This window comes from Oncorhynchus clarkii, chromosome 19 (assembly GCF_045791955.1).
Source record: "Oncorhynchus clarkii lewisi isolate Uvic-CL-2024 chromosome 19, UVic_Ocla_1.0, whole genome shotgun sequence".
Classification (NCBI taxonomy): Eukaryota; Metazoa; Chordata; class Actinopteri; order Salmoniformes; family Salmonidae; genus Oncorhynchus; species Oncorhynchus clarkii.
In genome coordinates this window covers 57,867,038-57,886,100 of record NC_092165.1, presented here as the reverse complement: position 1 = coordinate 57,886,100, position 19,063 = coordinate 57,867,038, and the positions used below count along the sequence as shown (strand labels likewise).

Sequence of the window (19,063 nt, the reverse complement as noted above, 5' to 3'; positions counted from 1 at the left end):
AAACACTTCCGGTAGATGACAGGTTGTCTTCCTTCTCTAACATTGATAATCTGGTTTTTGAAAACGATCTGAGAACATTCCTTTCAAGAATATGCCTGGAAAAATCCAGCAACCTTTTCAGCACTTTGATACTGATTTCATACTGTCTGAATATTTCTGGTAAAGTTCCATTACATTTGGGGGAATGTCTGTTAGCTGTGCTGTCATATCACATATAGTCAATGGGTGTCATGCACTGGATTTCTACAACAGGGGGAAATATTTTTGAGGAAGTAGATCATCTATTGAGATGCAATTAGTATCACGTGACTGATATTTTAGTGTTGTTCATTATATCTTTCACATAGTTGTAAGTTACAACTTGTGAGTTTCCAAAGGGATGAGAGGGTGCAGGGTAAATGCTAAGGTTTCTCTTAATCTGTACCTGTTCTTTCATGTTCACAATATACATGTCTGATGGTCCTGTTTACACCTAATGTTGACAGTGTTAGCTATCAGCCACCAAAGTCACGTTGACAGGTGTTAAATCCACTTCTAAATGCTGTCATTCGGATGAGGACCACTGCAACACCTCACAATACACATGCATGCACACTGGAGCCCTCTCCATTCTATTTATGTAATGGTCCTATTAGGTGTTGTATTTTAAAGGGAATCTGCTTTGGTAACACGGAAAGCACAATAACAGAAGTCCTGTGTCAACTACAGGAAATGAGAAAACAAAAACGTTTTTTACAGCTGATTTCCATTTCAAAACTTTAAAAGATGCTAAGGCAATGATTAAAAATGGGCAAAGTATTTGATAGTATTCCTCTCACAAGAAGCCAGAATAAACAATAAAATATAGATTTTGTTTAGAAAATTACTATTTATTTTCTCAAAATAAGTTTTAGGAATCCAGTGATATATGTAAATAATCAATAATCAGGTTAAAGTGCAAAAAATACAATTATACAAAAAAATAACATTGGAATGTAAGCTTTGGAAGTGGAATAACATTACGCTGACATGACTTTAACCAATTTAGTTGTTTTTTTGTTTGTTTTGTTTTTTAACAAAGACTGCTTTAGACTCGTAAATGTCCCTTTAAAAAAAATGTCATTTTGATCAAAAGCAAGAGTCTTTTGGAATGTCTGAGAGGTCAACTTTGTCAGAGAGGTCAAGATCACATTCCATACAGCTACGATGTATGGTCCATTCGCCCCATTGGGCTTCATCATGGACAACCAATACACTGCCTCAAAGTCATTAAGCCTAATTATCTCTTAACTAAATGTGGAAAAACAACTTAGATCTGGTACAAGGTGCTCCTGGATATTGTCTGGATACATCATAGAGATCCAGGATTTTCAAATCTCTCTGAAGAATCATTCCCCACGATGAGCACTACGGCTTCCTTCCTTGGCTGGTGAATTGTTGGTGAACATTTAACTTTTTCTATCACTTTTCTTCTGTTCAGAGAACTTCAGTTTGGTTCAAGTTCAGAGATGTTCTACTCATTCTATGTTCCAGGCACTTGAGCTCCACAATGTCCCCCGTCTTTGATCAGCTCTACAATGTCCCCCCGTCTTTGGTCAGCTCTACAGTGTCCCCCCGTCTTTAGTCAGCTCCACAAACTCCCCTGTCTTTGGTAAGCTCCACAATGTCCCCCTGTCTTTGGTCAGCTCTACAATGTCCCCCTGTCTTTGGTCAGCTCTACAGTGTCCCCCCGTCTTTAGTCAGCTCCACAAACTCCCCTGTCTTTGGTAAGCTCCACAATGTCCCCCTGTCTTTGGTCAGCTCTACAATGTCCCCCCGTCTTTGGTCAGCTCTACAAAGCCCACCCATCTTTGGTCAGCTCCACAATGTCCCACTGTCTTTGGTCAGCTCCACTAACTCCCCCGTCTTTGATCAGCTCTACAATGTCCCGCTGTCTTTGGTCAGCTCTACAATGTCCCGCTGTCTTTGGTCAGCTCTACAATGTCCCGCTGTCTTTGGTCAGCTCCACAATGTCCCGCTGTCTTTGGTCAGCTCCACTAACTCCCCTGTCTTTGGTCAGCTCTACAATGTCCCCCGTCTTGGTCATTTTGTCTTGTTCTCCTTTATAGTCTTCACCGTTATTGTTTCCAGTGTCCCCTAGTCTCTTTTTTTATGTATTGACATCACTTAATCTTGGATGGCTTTAGTTCCTTCACCTGCATGTGCAGCGTTTTGTGGACAGCTAGAGTTCTGGACTGACAAAATCCCTTTCCACACTCCTGGCACTTGAAGGGCTTCTCTTTGGAATGGATGTACCTGCAGGGCAGAGCAGAACAAAAACAGAGTCCGGGTTGAGCAAGGAAACATAACAAACACACAAAGACAGCTATCAACCTATAGCTCCAAATGAATAGGAGACAACAAAGAAATATTAAGGGAAAAGGGAGTTGAGAGGTTGACTGGCCCGCTAAACCATCTCATATGAGAGGTATGGGGATACTGACTGGCCCGCTAAACCATCTCATATGAGAGGTATGGGGATACTGACTGGCCCGCTAAACCATCTCATATGAGAGGTATGGGGATACTGACTGGCCCGCTAAACCATCTCATATGAGAGGTATGGGGATACTGACTGGCCCGCTAAACCATCTCATATGAGAGGTATGGGGATACTGACTGGCCCGCTAAACCATCTCATATGAGAGGTATGGGGATACTGACTGGCCCGCTAAACCATCTCATATGAGAGGTATGGGGATACTGACTGGCCCGCTAAACCATCTCATATGAGAGGTATGGGGATACTGACTGGCCCGCTAAACCATCTCATATGAGAGGTATGGGGATACTGACTGGCCCGCTAAACCATCTCATATGAGAGGTATGGGGATACTGACTGGCCCGCTAAACCATCTCATATGAGAGGTATGGGGATACTGACTGGCCCGCTAAACCATCTCATATGATACTTTTTCCACATACTGATCCTGAATTCCGATTCAGCATAAAATATAATCGTGTTATCGTTACGTTTAATTGGTCTGTCGCTCTTGGGGAAATGACAAGTTTGATATTAGAAATCGATTCAACATAACACATTCAAAAGCAATGCATAACAGGTTTGTGACCAATTACATTTGGGGCTGTTCCATTTCTTTGACTGGAATGAATTCCAATGGAACAGGCCTCAACCCTGATGCATGACACTGTCAGAGGGCACAACAGGATTCATCAATAGCACATATGACCATTTAAGAAGCAGTTTTGTATTAATATCCCATGCTGTTCTTATGTGGAGGCCTTATACAGCAGTGTAACTGAATGTGGTTCTGGGATTTTCTGTGGAAGGTTCTGTCGCCAATAAATAAAGTATGCAATAAAATATGATTAATTCATTTACAACATTTTGGCAGCAATCTATCTCCATTCTCCATGTTTATTAAATAGAGCTTCATCGAGAAAAAAAAAGAAAAAAGTACAGGTCTCACCTGTGGTCTCGGAGGTGGTCCTGCCTCCGGAAAGCCTTGTGGCAGATGTCACAGGTGTACGGCCTCTCGTCCGTGTGCGTCCGCTCGTGGATAAGCAGGTTGTAGGACTTGGTGAAATGGCGGCCGCAGAACTTGCACACAAACTCCTTCTTGGTCTTGGAGGGAAGGCGACCACGGCTAGGCTTGCGCTCGGGCGACGACAGCTTGGCTACATCTATGAGACAGCCTAGCCCGCCATGGCGAGGAGAAGTGGCGGCGGCTGCCCCTGTTATGCTCAGGTCCTCTGCCTTCAACGGGTCCTCCTGGGTGGCGGCGGTGGCCAGGTTGGCGAAGTCGAAGCGTGGCTGGGGCTTGTTCTTGGAGCCCTGAAGGAGATTCATGGCGGTAGCTGCTGTGGCGGCAGCAGTGGCCTGGTCCTTGTGCTGGACCAGGTGGGGGAAGATGGGGATGGAAGGCAAGCCGGGGAAGCGGCCGTCCATCAGCGCTGGGAGCTTGGAGAAAGTGCAGCGGGGGACACCAAAGGGAGGGTAGCCCAGGGTCCACTGGTGGAGGTGGATGGCGTGCAGTGCGCTGAAGCTATAGATGCCAGGGACCTGGTCCGTGGGCAGCTGGAAGCCATTGGAGGCCTGGAGGATGGAGTAGTTGGCCAGCTGCAGAGAGGGGTGGAGGGGAACCGGGGCTGGAAGAGTTTTGCTGCCCATGATTGGTGTCACTACTGATCACTCGAATCGCAATGGGATTCCCTCTGGAAAAGCAACACATCAAAAAGGTTAGGTCATATTGATAACACAACAGAACTGTACTCGTTTAATACTCGTATAAGTAATTATTTGTTATAAAAAAAGTTGTACAAACCCCTGATACCATGACAACAACTAAAACTACAAATAATGACAATATGGATCATAATATTCCATAATGAAACAAGCATAATTGTGATATTTGATAATGAATCAAAAAACATTTCTAACTAAGTATTTCTTGCACTTCCAACAGGCTTTGAGTCTACTGGTGAGTCTACTGGTCATCCTGGTGTCTTCACCCTGCCCCCCCCCCCCCCCCTCCCCCCCTCACACCCCAACACAACCGCCCCAATGCCAGGCCAATACACAAGCGATCCAGCTTGATTATCTAGTTGCTTTTCAAGAGGCCTCATTATCAGTGGATTAAGGTGATACATGTGAATGTCTCCTTTTTACCACTGGGACAAAAGGGATGTTTTTTTCTCTCTAGGGAGAGCCCCTTTGCCACCTTAGAGAGTGATAAGAGCTCTGATCCAGACCTCCATGCCACAGGGACTACCAGCTCAACATGTGGCCCAACACACGCACACGCACACACACACACACACACCTTGAATCATGTATTGTCTGCAAGGCACACGACGAGTGATGAGAGCCTGTATGTGTGAGTGTGTATGTGTGTGTGTGGAACGTGCTTAGGATATATGTCAGAGAGGAGAAGGTGTGAGAAAACAAAACAATTTCCAGTGCTGACACACAGACACTGGGATGTGCCTGGTGTGGGTGTTTCCCGTTCCCAGAAAACATGCCCGGGCTGTTAAGACTCAGGTAAATAGAATGACACCATTCACTGAGGCGGGAATACCTCAGTGAGCTGTTTATTCAGGTTTAATAAGAGGAAATAACAAAGGAATATAAAGCCTCTTTGTTTCTGAACATATTTGATTGTCAGGCTGTATGACACAGTTACCCTATGTCGTTTCTGTTTTAGTCTAAGTAGAGCTCCCAAGCCGCACCTTTCCATTGTGATATGATTTAGCGTTCCAGAGAAAAAGCATTACCCCCTAAGCCATGCCGTTTGCTTTGTTTGATTCTGTTAGTCATAGGGAATTGTGTGTAATCCTCCGATTTTACCGTTCTGAAAATATGATTTACTCATTATTCTACTACTGGTTTACATTAGTTCATGTGGGATTAAGAATTCAAATGTAATTGTTAAACGTGGTCATGGGTTATGTCGTCATCGCATAAGGAAACCCTCCAATATGGCCAAATCAAGATATATTGTAGATGTTAATAGGCTATATATGGGTATAGATAGGCCTATTGGAGAAAATTACCCATTGATCATATTGGTGAATAAATGCCTACACTGTTAAAAAAAAGTGTGGATTGAGTGAAAGACATGGCTATTCGGCAGTAAATAGAAGTAAAAAATAGTGTTAATTAGAATGAAGCTCAAACGTCCCCCGGGGATTTTCTCCTTTCTGATCAGGACGCAGAAGTAATTTACTTTTACTTACGATGTCATTAGGGGCGATCAGCGGTTTCTCCCGAGTGGTCTCATATCCTTAAAACCCTTTGATGTCTACGTACCATCTCTAACGACTCAACAATCAAGCTAAACACTGCTAAATCCCGTTTCCCCGTTGGACGTGACTGGCCAACTGTTCCAATTCCACGCCTCGATCACACAGCAGACTTTGTATGCGATTTGAGATAAGATAACGCAAGGCATGATCGACTTATCATGTTCCCCCCACACATATCACACCAGTATATGTTAAAGAATGTGCTCACTCTAACTCTAATACATATTATAGGTAGGACATAAGGAAATCAAATAATGTTTTGACACAATATACAACATCCTATGGGTTCAAAAATGACCCGAGGTACACCTTCATTACATTTTCCCAGTACATTGTTATATAATTAGGAGAACGTTACGTTGGTGTTGGTAAGAAAAGTCACACCAGCATTCACATTTAGGTCCCCACAAGCCAAATCCACTCAAAATCAGGGCAGCTTTTCCACAACTTTATCTGAGCTGAGAAAAAAAATCGGATCCAGACATGGGCCTACAACATTACATACATGTCATGATTTAGAGGGAGTTCACCTCTTTCAGGTTGTACATAAGCACAGAGGCAGGCATGCTGGCTGGACCTACTTAATTTGCAATTGAAAAGGCTACATCAAGCATGGAATTGTAATACATTGCATTGGTTTTGGGTTAAGGAATACAGAATCGGACTCAATCTAATCAAATCCATATCCACAAACTCACTAGTCTACTGCGGCTATAGATTATCTTTCCTAAACCTGGACTTCATTTATTTAGTTTTCTTTTTCAAAGGGGGATTCAAGTGCAAAACATCTATCTAATAAACATCTATTGTTAAATAAATAATAAATATATATATATAAAAGAGGAATGGTGACCTTGTGTGTATTGGACAGCAACTTCAGAGTTTTTACGTTAATACAGATGCTTTGGTCAATTGTGCAGCAATTACCAGGGACACATGTTTTTAGCCGTGTTTTGATGCAGAACACGAGAGGATATGGGCGCAATAAAATACAGACGTGTGCACCCAAGCAACGTGGGAAACAGTTCTCTGACATTCGCAAATAAAACATGTATATGCCTAAGAATGATTTCAATTCAAGCCAATAGTTCCAGATCATGTCTGATACCATAAAACCATGATTTTGTCCATAACAATTAGCACAATACGTTGTCCACTGTTTTAATTCCGATTATTGCAATTCGCGATTAAATCGTGTTTTCATGTAAAAAAATAAATAAAAAACATTAAGTAAAGTACATAGGTCTAATCCATGTTTCTATGTAAAGTACACTAAAGCGTAGCCTGTCGTTATATTCCAGAACACTGGTTTAACTCTGAATATTTAACTATTGATTGAATGTAATTCACTTGCAACGAAGACCGTTAAATGTTAATCAATTATTAAATGTAGGCTATGTATTTTAGTTTTTTTTTGGCGACCTAGTAAAATTCGTTTAAGTCATTTCATTATAAGAGACACTTAAAACGATTAATGATCATAACAATGATCCTTACCACTCCAGCTATATTGAATTTATTAAATCGACATTTAACAAATATTTCGAAGTACCTTTAATATGCCACAAAATACATTTAAAAAATATATATATAAACAACATAAAAAGGTATTGTTTCATTAAGGTACCAAAGTTTGGATAAATTAATTGGGGATACCCTGTAAAAGAAATGTGCCTCCTCGTCATCGAACACGCACATCTTTCTCATGTTAACTCAAACCATGTAATGTATCATGCAATTCAACAAAATGTACGTTTTTGCATGGAATTATGTCGTTATTTTCACTTAGGTCCTTGTTGAATTTACTCCAACGTGCTGGAATGCGTTTACCTCTGAAAGATCCCACCTGTTTCACACTCTCTTCGCGCATCTAACTCAGAAGGCTCACAGTCGTGACTCTCTCTCTCTCTCTCTCTCTCTCTCTCTCTCTCTCTCCCATGCAAGCTCAAGACACTGTCGAATATGTTAACTTCTAGTTCCAGCATTAAACAGGTCAAAAATGGCTAAACTGAATATTGTTGCTAGGCTATTGTAATAACACATCTATTCACTGCGAATGGACCAGTTATGTTAAATAACTCAACTCTCAAATCAGTTGTGGTAAAGTTTACAACTTTGTGTATTGTGCCTCGCGTTGTCATTCCCCCGAAGAAGCATGACCATAAATACATTTTACACGTCGTATTCTGACTGATGGCTCAGAGAAAAATCACAGAGAAAATGTAATACGATGAAATAGTTACCAGCGCAGATGTCGGTCCTATGGATCCGGAATGGTCCTGGAGTTGAAAACCTGCGGATGGTCCGATGCAAAACGTCTTGGAAAAAAACGTTCAAAGTTGAATGTAGTTCAGAGAAAGTTTTGGGCTTCGTAAGACAACTTTCCCGGCATGTTCAAATCGAGTTTAGATTGTACGCGCGTGTAGTTCAACAGCTGTCCAAAATAGTTGCGTGTAGAACTTCTGTAGTGACTCTGGTGAAGACGCCTTCTGTTACTGTCCTGCGGTCTGCACTCAAACCGCCTCTTTATTGCAACCAAACCCTTTACTCGCACATGCGCGTCATTTAGCCAGCCCCCATACAAATTTGAGGGAGCTCCTTACTATAAACTCAAGTTTCTCTTTTTTCATTATAAGTTGAACATTCTAGTGATGGCCTGAACATAGTTGTAGCATAGTGTCAACTGTACTCTCTTGTTTCTTTTTAGAGAGGCTGCAATGCCTAATTCCAATAGGCTGTTTACAACTACTAAACACATACATTTGTCATTTTGCCCGGCCCATATTTGAAAATGCAGGACTATTTTTTTTAGCCTGTCTAGGTTTATAAGACCATAAAAATAGGTATGTCATAAAAATCGAATTCTAATAGCTCATCCTTGGCCATATTGGGAAATAACTTGGCAGCTAAAATTCATAGGAGCATTTGATTTTTGTGATGCATTTTTTTTAAATCAGTGGATGGTAATGCTGAGATGGCATATTGATTGCCTACAACATTGCATATAAGGGTAGAAGGGTAACATATCAAGGGTTAATGGATTTGGCAATGAAGCAATTCACGTTCCATGGATTTAATTGATGGCTTCAAACGCAACAAATTAAAGTATCACCCACATTATTATTATTAGTTTTGTTGTTATCATCCTAGTATTAATATTAATGTTAATAAGTATTTTCATAAAGTTGGTATTATTAGTGGAATAAACAATGTACGGGCTGAACCTCATGCACCCTCCCTCATAGGCCTAAAACCTACAATCCGTAATCCGAAGGGCAAAAATCCCCCCAAGCAAATTCATTCGATTATTATATTCATGGGATTAAAAACAAATTGCTCGTTTAAAAAGAGTGCGAGGTGGAACGACTAACAAATACATTTTCACTTTCTCCTAATTAAAGAAAATATACAACTGTCACTTTAACTTGAGATCTGGAGGGAAAGAAACGACACACGTGTATTTAACCTCCCTTAAAACCATTATTCAATTGGTCACCCTGCGCGGAAAAAGGAAGACGCATCTTAAAGCCTTTAATTTAAATTGCACTAGAAAACACCTTTCTTTCTAAGGACAGAGGTGAGGTATTTCCAGTACATTGATATCATAAATAAAATATCTGAAGTCCTCTCAATCTCACATGAGGCAGGGCAAGGAACCTGAAACACTCAAACCTCGGAATTATATCTATGATTTTGTTGAACAACCAGCTATTTGTTAAAACAATTTTTTTATGAATACATTAACCTAATAAGTGTGATTGATATAAAAAAACAGCATGCGCCACAAATATGCAGCTCGCACTACATCGTTATCGTTTCACTGACAAGGTGCTCGTGCTCCTGTGGTCAAGATGTTTTTTTTCCCTGCTCTTATTTCCAGGGCACTTGAACCGTGATGGTTTAAGTGTCGATAAGCAACACCTTGCGGTGGTGCTATGGTGTACAAAAACCGCCACCTGCTGGACAAAACATTACATTGTTAGTTATTACTCCTGTGTTCCTCCGTTACAGACAAATACATGAGGGGTAGGCCCAGAGCCATAACCTTATTGTCTAACATCAACCCAAATCAAGAAGTTTTGTTGTTCGAATATTATCCATTTTAATTTCGGTAATATTGTGACAGAAAAGTAGCCGAATGTCAAAAAAAGCTTGAAAAAAAATGATATGCTAAGAAAATTATATGACATTGATATAATAATTTAAAATGGTGAGAGCAGCCACTACTAGATGCACTTTAGAATAGCGTAACATATAATGTGTTGTAAATATGTCATTCTATTGCAGGGATAGTTTCTAAAGACAAACTATTCAAAAGTCTATGCAGTGTTGCAAAGACAGATTTCATTCTGCAATTGAAATTGTTTTTTTTTTGAGGCAAATACTGCATATTTTGATTGACAAAAATATTTCCCAACTTAAAGGCAAAGATGTGATGTGGTGATTGAAACTGTTCATAAGTGTCATGAAAGAGTCTGAAATGTTTATTTTATGAGCACATTTTGTCAAGACTCACTGAGTTCAAGAGTGGTGACCTCAAGAATTTATCATCAATGCTGCCACAGAAGCACATCGAATTGCCAAGTCTGTGTGTAATAAAAAACACAGGCGAGACATAATTGTAATTCTTTTCTAGGGTAGTGGTACTAGAGCCCTCTGAGTGGTACTAGGGGGATACCTAGTCAGTTGTACAACTGAATGCATTCAACTGAAATGTGTCCCTCTGAATCAGAGAGGTGCAGGGGGCTACCTTAATTGACATCCAAGTCTTCAGCGCCCAGGAAACAGTGGGTTAACTGCCTTGCTCGGTTACTGGCCCAACGCTCGAACCACTAGGCTACCTACTAGTGCCCACTGAGGGGTACTAGATTCTGCTGGGTCGTACTAGAGAGTTTATTTTTTATTTATTTTACCTTTATTTAACTAGGCAAGTCAGTTAAGAACAAATTCTTAATTTCAATGACGGCCTAGGAACAGTGGGTTAACTGCCTGTTCAGGGGCAGAACGACAGATTTGTACCTTGTCAGCTCGGGGGTTTGAACTTGCAACCTTCCGGTTACAAGTCCACCGGCTGAGTAGCTGAGTGGTACTAGAGCCCTCTGAATGGTAATAGAGCCCTCTGAATGGTACCAGAGCCCTCTGAATGGTACCAGAGCCCTCTGAGTGCTACCAGAGCCCTCTGAATGGTACCAGAGCCCGCTGAGTGGTACTAGAGCCCGCTGAGTGGTACCAAAGCCCGATGACTGGTACTAGAGCTCTCTAAGTGGTACCAGAGCCGACTGTGTGGTACTAGAGCCCACTGAGTGGTACTAGAGTACTCTGAGTGATACCAGAGCCCTCTGAGTGGTACTAGAGCTCCCTCAGTGGTACTAGAGCCCACTGAGTAATACTAGAGTCCTCTGAGTGGTACTGGAGCCCCTTAGAGTGGTACTAGAGCCCTCTGAGTGGTACCAGAGCCCGCTGAGTGGTACTAGAACCCTCTGAATTGCATTTGAGCCCTCTGAGTGATACTAGATCTCCCTGAGTGGTTCTAGAGTTATCTGAGTGATACCAGAGCCCTCCGAGTGGTACTAGAGCCCTCTGAGTTGCAGTAGAGCCCTCTGAGTGGTACTAGAGCTATCTGATTGGTACTAGAGTCCCCTGGGTTGTAGTAGAGCCCTCCGAGTGGTACTAGAGCCCGTTGAGTGGTACTAGAGCCTGCTGAGTTGTAGTATAGCCCTCTGAGTGGTACTAGAGCCCTATGAGTTGTAGTAGAGACCTCTGAGTGGTACTAGAGCCTGCTGAGTGTTACTAGTGGTACTCCCTCAGAAATTATGTTTACAGATCACTTGCATATTTTATTCCAACTATTTACAAACACTTAAGGCAAAGGAATTGTGGTGTATCGGAAGGCTTTTGTGGGAAGTAACAATGTTTGTGACCTTTGGATCATTGGATCAGTACAGGCACAATGACTGGAGCCTAGCTGGGAAATTTAAGGTGAACATGACATACAATATCCATGCTTCATATGCAGCCTATTAATAATTAATGCTCAAGTGACGTGTTTTCCCATGCATATAGCTGACTAGGCGTACACTCTTCTACAGGGGGGAAATAGAAGATTATATTGACAACATCTGCAGATCTGTTCCTATTAGACGTATGAAGGGCTTTAGAAAAAATCTATAGGCCTAAAAATCTATGCAAGATGTCAGCTGTCCTCCAATGAATCTTAAGTCCATCGGCCTTTCATAGAATTCAAACGTGTTTCTCCCTGATAGGCTGCATGCAGGTGGAGAGGATGTCTTTGTTTACAGAAGCTGGAGGATGGAGACATTAGCCACAGACTGACTCCTATGGTATGTTGGGGGCAGCTGCAATTTCATTAAACACAGTTCACGGCTGGAGAAGTGCATTTAGTCATGTGTGTCCAGTGCACACAAGATGTTGTGTTATTGTAACATGTTGCATCAGGGAATTATGTTTTTACCCAATTTAAGGAGAGGGGAATTCCACTCCCCTTGTTGTTTTATTTGGATTGTAAGGGAAAGGGGGATACCTAGTCAGTTGTACAACTGAATGCCTTCAACTGAAATGTGTCTTTCGCATTTAACACAACCCTTCTGAATCAGAGAGGTACAGGGGGCTGCCTTAATCGTCATCCACGGCACCCAGGGAACAGTGGGTTAACTGCCTTGCTCAGGGGTAGAACGACAGATCTTTACCTTGTCAGCTCAGGGATTCGATCCAGCAACCTTTGAGTAACTGGCCCAATGCTCTAACCACTAGGCTACCTGTCATATATAGATGAAGTGAGATGGGAAGACAGATACAGTGTTTAGAGTTGAAGAGGTCGACACCCCGGTCTCTCACCGGGCATGCGTAGTCCACAATTGGCTGTGTTATACTGCTAGACCAAACTCCTGCACCAGGGTTTTGAACTCTAAGGTCCGGTCTTGTCTATACTCCATCTCCATGTGGTAATGGTTAGTTTTACATCATTCCCTTTCTGACTGACAACATGAATAATGGCGAGCCGCAAGGAGGCTGAGTACATGATCTTCAGTGTGATCGAAGCCAGGTCTCTATGCCAAGCGAAAGAGCGCATGTGTAGATATTATTTAGCCAGCAGCCAGCCATGTGTAGATAGCATTTAGCTAGTAGCCAGCCAAGTGTACTGTAGATAGCATTTAGCTAGCAGCCAGCCATGTGTAGATAGCATTTAGCCATCAGCCCAGCTACTTGCAGCTTGTCTTGAGAAGGAGTTTAACTAAACAAAATAACTAATTTGTATTTCCAACGTAAAAAATTCCACCAGTGCCTGAATCCAAACAGAGAGATGAACTATGTTTTGTCTGAGCTGCTGCTGTTGTGTCATCTGTCAAAACCTTTCTTAACTTTAAATGCAGGCTTTACAAGCAGCTTTAATTGTTCCTAATTCCATATTGTTCTATGGGCCGCTCTGCCTCGAGCACAGAAATTAATGTAATTGGTTAAGTTAAAGGGGAATTCAGCAGCTGCTACATCTATTGTTTGAGTTAATGATATATATACCCATTGATTCTTGAAGAATATAACTTAGAAATGCCCGCTCAGTTCAATTGTCACACTCCATGAGAAGCTAAAATATAAGCTTGTTTAACTCTAGTGTTTGTAAACAAAGTACATGTCAACATACACTATATGGCCTCAAAACATGGTTAAAAAGGTACGTTTTGATACCATGGATGATCAGTACTTGCATCCACAGCTCTGTCTATGAATTTGAGAGTGGTTACATTTCTCCAGCCCCGTCCCTCAGCTTGTTACCGAAACAGGGGCAAGGAAAACACTTTGTTACTGTTTCACCTGCTGATTGTTGCTTTAAAGCAAAGCAATGTGATTGGTAGTTTAGGTTTTGTTTAGGTATGTCATTCCAATTGGTTAGGGTTAGGGTTGGAGGTTTAGTTAAGTTTAGGTAAGAATTGTGATTATTTAAGTTTAGGGTTGAGTTATAAGTTTAGAAAACTAAAGAAACACATTGAGGGACCTTGGAAATGATTCAGTGGAATTGACATTTGCCAATATCCACCCCCACAGTTTACAAACAAGTGCAAAATAACACAAAAAAAAATATGTTTTTAGAAATGTTCTGCCTTACTTTGCTTCTGCTTTGTCCCCATTTATGAAAATAAGTCATGTTTGTGATCAATCATCCAATGAAGTGTATGTTGTATTTGTATGTGTATTTATTATGGTTCCTGCCAAGGCAGCAGCTACTCTTCCTGGGGTTTATTATGGATCCCCGTTAGTTCCTGCCAAGGCAGCAGCTACTCTTCCTGGGGTTTATTATGGATCCCCGTTAGTTCCTGCCAAGGCAGCAGCTACTCTTCCTGGGGTTTATTATGGATCCCTGTTAGTTCCTGCCAAGGCAGCAGCTACTCTTCCTGGGGTTTATTATGGATCCCCGTTAGTTCCTGCCAAGGCAGCAGCTACTCTTCCTGGGGTTTATTATGGATCCCCGTTAGTTCCTGCCAAGGCAGCAGCTACTCTTCCTGGGGTTTATTATGGATCCCCGTTAGTTCCTGCCAAGGCAGCAGCTACTCTTCCTGGGGTTTATTATGGATCCCTGTTAGTTCCTGCCAAGGCAGCAGCTACTCTTCCTGGGGTTTATTATGGATCCCCGTTAGTTCCTGCCAAGGCAGCAGCTACTCTTCCTGGGGTCCAGTTAAGGCAGTTATACCATTTTTTTAAAACACTACATTACATTTCACAATAGATTTCACAACACATTAAGTGTGTGCCCTCAGGCCACTACTCTACTACCATATATCTATGTTATTGTGTGTGTGTGTGTGTGTGTGTGTGTCTGTGTGTGTGTGTGTGTGTGTGTGTGTGTGTGTGTGTGTGTGTGTGTGTGTGTGTGTGTGTGTGTGTGTGTGTGTGTGTGTGTGTGTGTGTGTGTGTGTGTGTGTGTGTGTGTGTGTGTGTGTGTGTGTGTGTGTGTGTGTGTGCATGCATGTGTCTGTGCCTGTATGTGTGTCTTTTCTGTTTTTTCAATTACATTTTACTGCTCGCATGAGTTACTTAATGTGGAATAGAGTTCCATGGATCTATGTATTATCTATGCTTATCAATCAGGCAGTTGCCATGCAACGGATATGTGTAAAAGCCTGTGCTATTTTCCCAGCACCCAAATGAGTCAGGTGCTTGAGGAAATAGGAACCCGTGATTGGTCCAGATGATTATTGCTATGTTTCCTTCCTCGGCCGCCCATTAGAACCATCCTTAAGGTTAGAGAAACAACGTTGTGTTCGGAGCTAACGATATCTTCTGAGACACCCCCCCACCTTTCATTGCGGTTGAATTATTCCCCCTCTAATTCTCTTACATTGTTACATCCAATAACTCAAAACACAAGATGAAAGTGATCTCGAATCAGCGTACATTCAAATGTGTATTCCCATTTTAATAAAACCAATTACATTTGGTCATATATCTGCTGGAGGTTCATTATAAGGCAAGAAGAAAAAGGGTGGATCAGTCACGGCTCGTTGATGTCATCGAGGTATACTCAAAGTTAAGGGAGCCCTTATGGACTTCAATGTTGCCCTTTAAGGTCACTCATTCATATTACAAAAATAATAGACCTGTAATAACTAATAAATGTGGTTGGGAAGTGGCCGTTTCTCCTACTACCAACCTAATACGTGGTGCCAGATGATGAACTCATGGCTACTATGGGACGTTTCAGGCTATTAACATTAATGTTATTGTTGGTGTTTAGATTAATGATTGTGATGTATGTTTCTCTGTGAGTGTTGCAATTTACAAAGAAGGTAATAAATTGTGATTCCAAGAACTTTTGATTGGCCCGGGGTGTTTTTTAATGTTTTTATATCGTTGAGGAGACGATATTATATGACAGCATCGTCCAGAACAGCAGCAGATTCAAAATGGTGACCAGTGTTTATTGCCTTTGTTATACGTGGCAATTCTTTGAATTCTCAGACTGCAAGGATGTCTGATGATTAAGGATGTATCATTGGTAATTTGTCACCTAAGAGTGTATTGACGCACCTGTGCGTCAATCTAAGTAACATAATACAAACAATTCCCATCAAAATTCGTCAATTTAAGCAAGAGATATCTGTTGTAAAAAAAAACAACATTGCATTCCTTCTGTCGGCCTTTCGCATCTGGGCCGAGCTACAGCGGTGTTTGTCAAACCACGAGACATCCCAAAAATTGGTTTTCTCATGAAAACGTCTGTAGCATCCGAACGGTTTGGCCTACAAACTAATATACCACTAATATACAAACTAATATACCACTAATATACAAACTAATATACCACTAATATACAAACTAATATACCACTCTATGTGAAGATTAGACTATTACAAACACGACGGTCGGTACACGACGGTCGGTAACGCTAATGTGCCAACTTCTGTTTGTAGCGTCCAAACCATTTGGGCTACAAACTCTGTTTTGGGCTATGAATTCTGTTTTGCTCTACAACCCTCAGAAGTGTAATGGGACTCGTCTGAATGTAACCCATACAAATGAATAGAAGTATGGAGGTCGTTTTGTGCAAACAGATATAAGGGGTTAAATATTTATCCATTATATATTATCCATTATATATAATACTTATCCAATATCCATTAAAATAATATGAAATTCACTAGAAATACAGTGTAGATATTGTCAATGTTGTAAATGACTATTGTAGCTGGAAACGGCTGCTTTTTTTATGGAATATCTACATAGGCGTACAGAGGCCCATTATCAGCAACCATCAAATGCCCGTTGAGGACTTGTGAAGAGTCTGTTTCTCAAACTAGACACTCTGATGTACTTGTCCTCTTGATCAGTTGGGCACTGGGGCCTCCTACTCCTCTTTCTATTCTGGTTAGAGCCAGATTGCGCTGTTCTGTGAAGGGAGTAGTACACAGGTACGCAGGCAGGCAGGCAGGCAGGCAGGCAGGCAGGCAGGCAGGCAGGCAGGCAGGCAGGCAGGCAGGCAGGCAGGCAGGCAGGCTGGCTGGCTTAGGACATAGTACAGTAGTGAGGGAACTGTATGGCTTTATTTAAGCTATTGAGAACCAACAGCCTCAGAGTCACTCGGACGTGTCAGCGTCAAACGGAGTTACTGTAAGAGTTGACAGGAGTTGGTGTCGGCTGTCCTAAGATGGACATTGCAATCCTGAAATATTTCAACTGGATGAAATCTAAAGAAGCAAAGAGCTATCGTAATATTAATGACAAACACCCCTGGTCAACCATGATGAACACCCCAGGTCAACGCCTGGTCAACACCCCTGGCCAACCATGATGAACACCCCTGGCCAACCATGATGAACACCCCTGGCCAACCATGATGAACACCCCTGATCAACCATGATGAACACCCCTGGCCAACCATGATGAACACCCCTGATCAACACCCCTGGTCAACCATGATGAACACCCCTGGTCAACAACGATGAACACCCCTGGTCAACAACGATGAACACCCCTGGTCAACAGCGATGAACACCCCTGGTCAACCACGATGAACATCCCTGGTCAACCACGATGAACATCCCTGGTCAACCACGATGAACATCCCTGGTCAACCACGATGAACACCCCTGGTCAACCATGATGAACACCCCGGATCAACACCCCTGGTCAACCACGATGAACACCCCTGGTCAACCACGATGAACAACCTGGTCAACCATGATGAACACCCCTGGTCAACCACGATGAACACCCCTGGTCAACCACGATGAACACCCCTGGTCAACAACGATGAACACCCCTGGTCAACCACAATGAACACCCCTGGTCAACACCCCTGGTCAACCACGATGAACACCCCTGGTCAACCACGATGAACAACCTGGTCAACCATGATGAACACCCCTGGTCAACCACGATGAACACCCCTGGTCAACAACGATGAACACCCCTGGTCAACCACAATGAACACCCCTGGTCAACACCCCTGGTCAACCACGATGAACCCCCCTGATCAACACCCCTGGTCAACCACGATAAACACCCCTGGTCAACACCCATGGTCAACCACGATGAACACCCCTGGTCAACACCCTGGTCAACCACGATGAACACCCTGGTCAACCACGATGAACACCCCTGGTCAACCACGATGAACACCCCTGATCAACACCCCTGGTCACTCACGATGAACACCCCTGGTCAACACCCATTGTCAACCACGATGAACACCCTGGTCAACCACGATGAACACCCCTGATCAACCACGATGAACATCTTAGAAAGCAAGCTGAACAAGGATTAGTCTATGTTTATAACCGAATAACCCTAATCTCGGCCTGATACAATTAAATTAACAAGCAATTCAAATATGATTAAAGTAAAACATTGTTTTTCATAAAAATGGTTCAATTGTAGGCCTGTGCATATATCCCATGGTGCTCCAGTGTAACACAATCCAACATATCCTTTATGGTGTAGCGTTCTTTGACCCCCCCCCCCCCCAAAAAAAGTGAATGATTAGATTATAGGAGGACTTGATCATGACTGCGGACTATAAACAAATTAGCTCTGAAGCAGGCTCTAGGAGGGGGAGAAGTGTTATTTTAGCTCCCTGGCACTTATAATTCAGATTCACTGTCAATTTATCCACAAGAACAGTGTCATGAAACAAATATGTGAATGTGTTGGCGTTGCTATTTTGCAGAAGTGGTGTTGGTGTGGTGTATATATATATATATATATATATATATATATATATATGTGTGTGTGTGTGTGTGTGTCTGTGTGTGAGAGAGAGAGAGAGAGCTAGAGAGACTGTACTATAACAGCAAAGAAATGAGAAAAAAATAACTGTAACACCTTAAACTTAACCATCAAGTTCGGACATTCCAGTAATTCAAAACTTAACCACCCCCCATGGACAAATGTTGAATACTGAAGTGAGACTGTGAGATCTTGTTGAAAAAAACTCAACCACTCTGGGTCATTGATGAGTATTTCAGCTCTGTGTGTGTGTGTGTGTGTGTGTGTGTGTGTGTGTGTGTGTGTGTGTGTGTGTGTGTGTGTGTGTGTGTGTGTGTGTATGCATGTGTCTGGGGTGTGTGTGTGTATCATGTCGTGGAAAGAGGGCTTTCTGAACGTTTTCAATGTGTGAACATTATAAAACCAGAACCCTTTGTGATGTGAACTAGCATGTGCACTAATGGTTTTGTAAGTGGGAACAAAGGGCCCTTCTATGTTGACATGATCACTCCTGAATATACCTGGATATATCCATACCAGGAGCTACCATGATTATATTTGA

The 19,063-nt window shown here is 42.2% G+C and overlaps 1 protein-coding gene across 1 annotated transcript; it reads right to left on the bottom strand.

Moving 5' to 3' along the window:
• Positions 1-848: 848 nt before the first annotated feature.
• Positions 849-8,286, bottom strand: LOC139374369 (protein odd-skipped-related 1-like). Its single transcript, XM_071115408.1, has 3 exons — positions 8,028-8,286; positions 3,450-4,194; positions 849-2,274 (listed from the first exon to the last, which is right to left on the bottom strand). The coding sequence occupies exons 2-3, from the start codon at positions 4,148-4,150 to the stop codon at positions 2,142-2,144; spliced, it is 834 nt and encodes a 277-aa protein (XP_070971509.1). The 5' UTR covers positions 4,151-4,194; positions 8,028-8,286; the 3' UTR covers positions 849-2,141.
• Between the last annotated feature and the right edge of the window lie 10,777 nt (positions 8,287-19,063).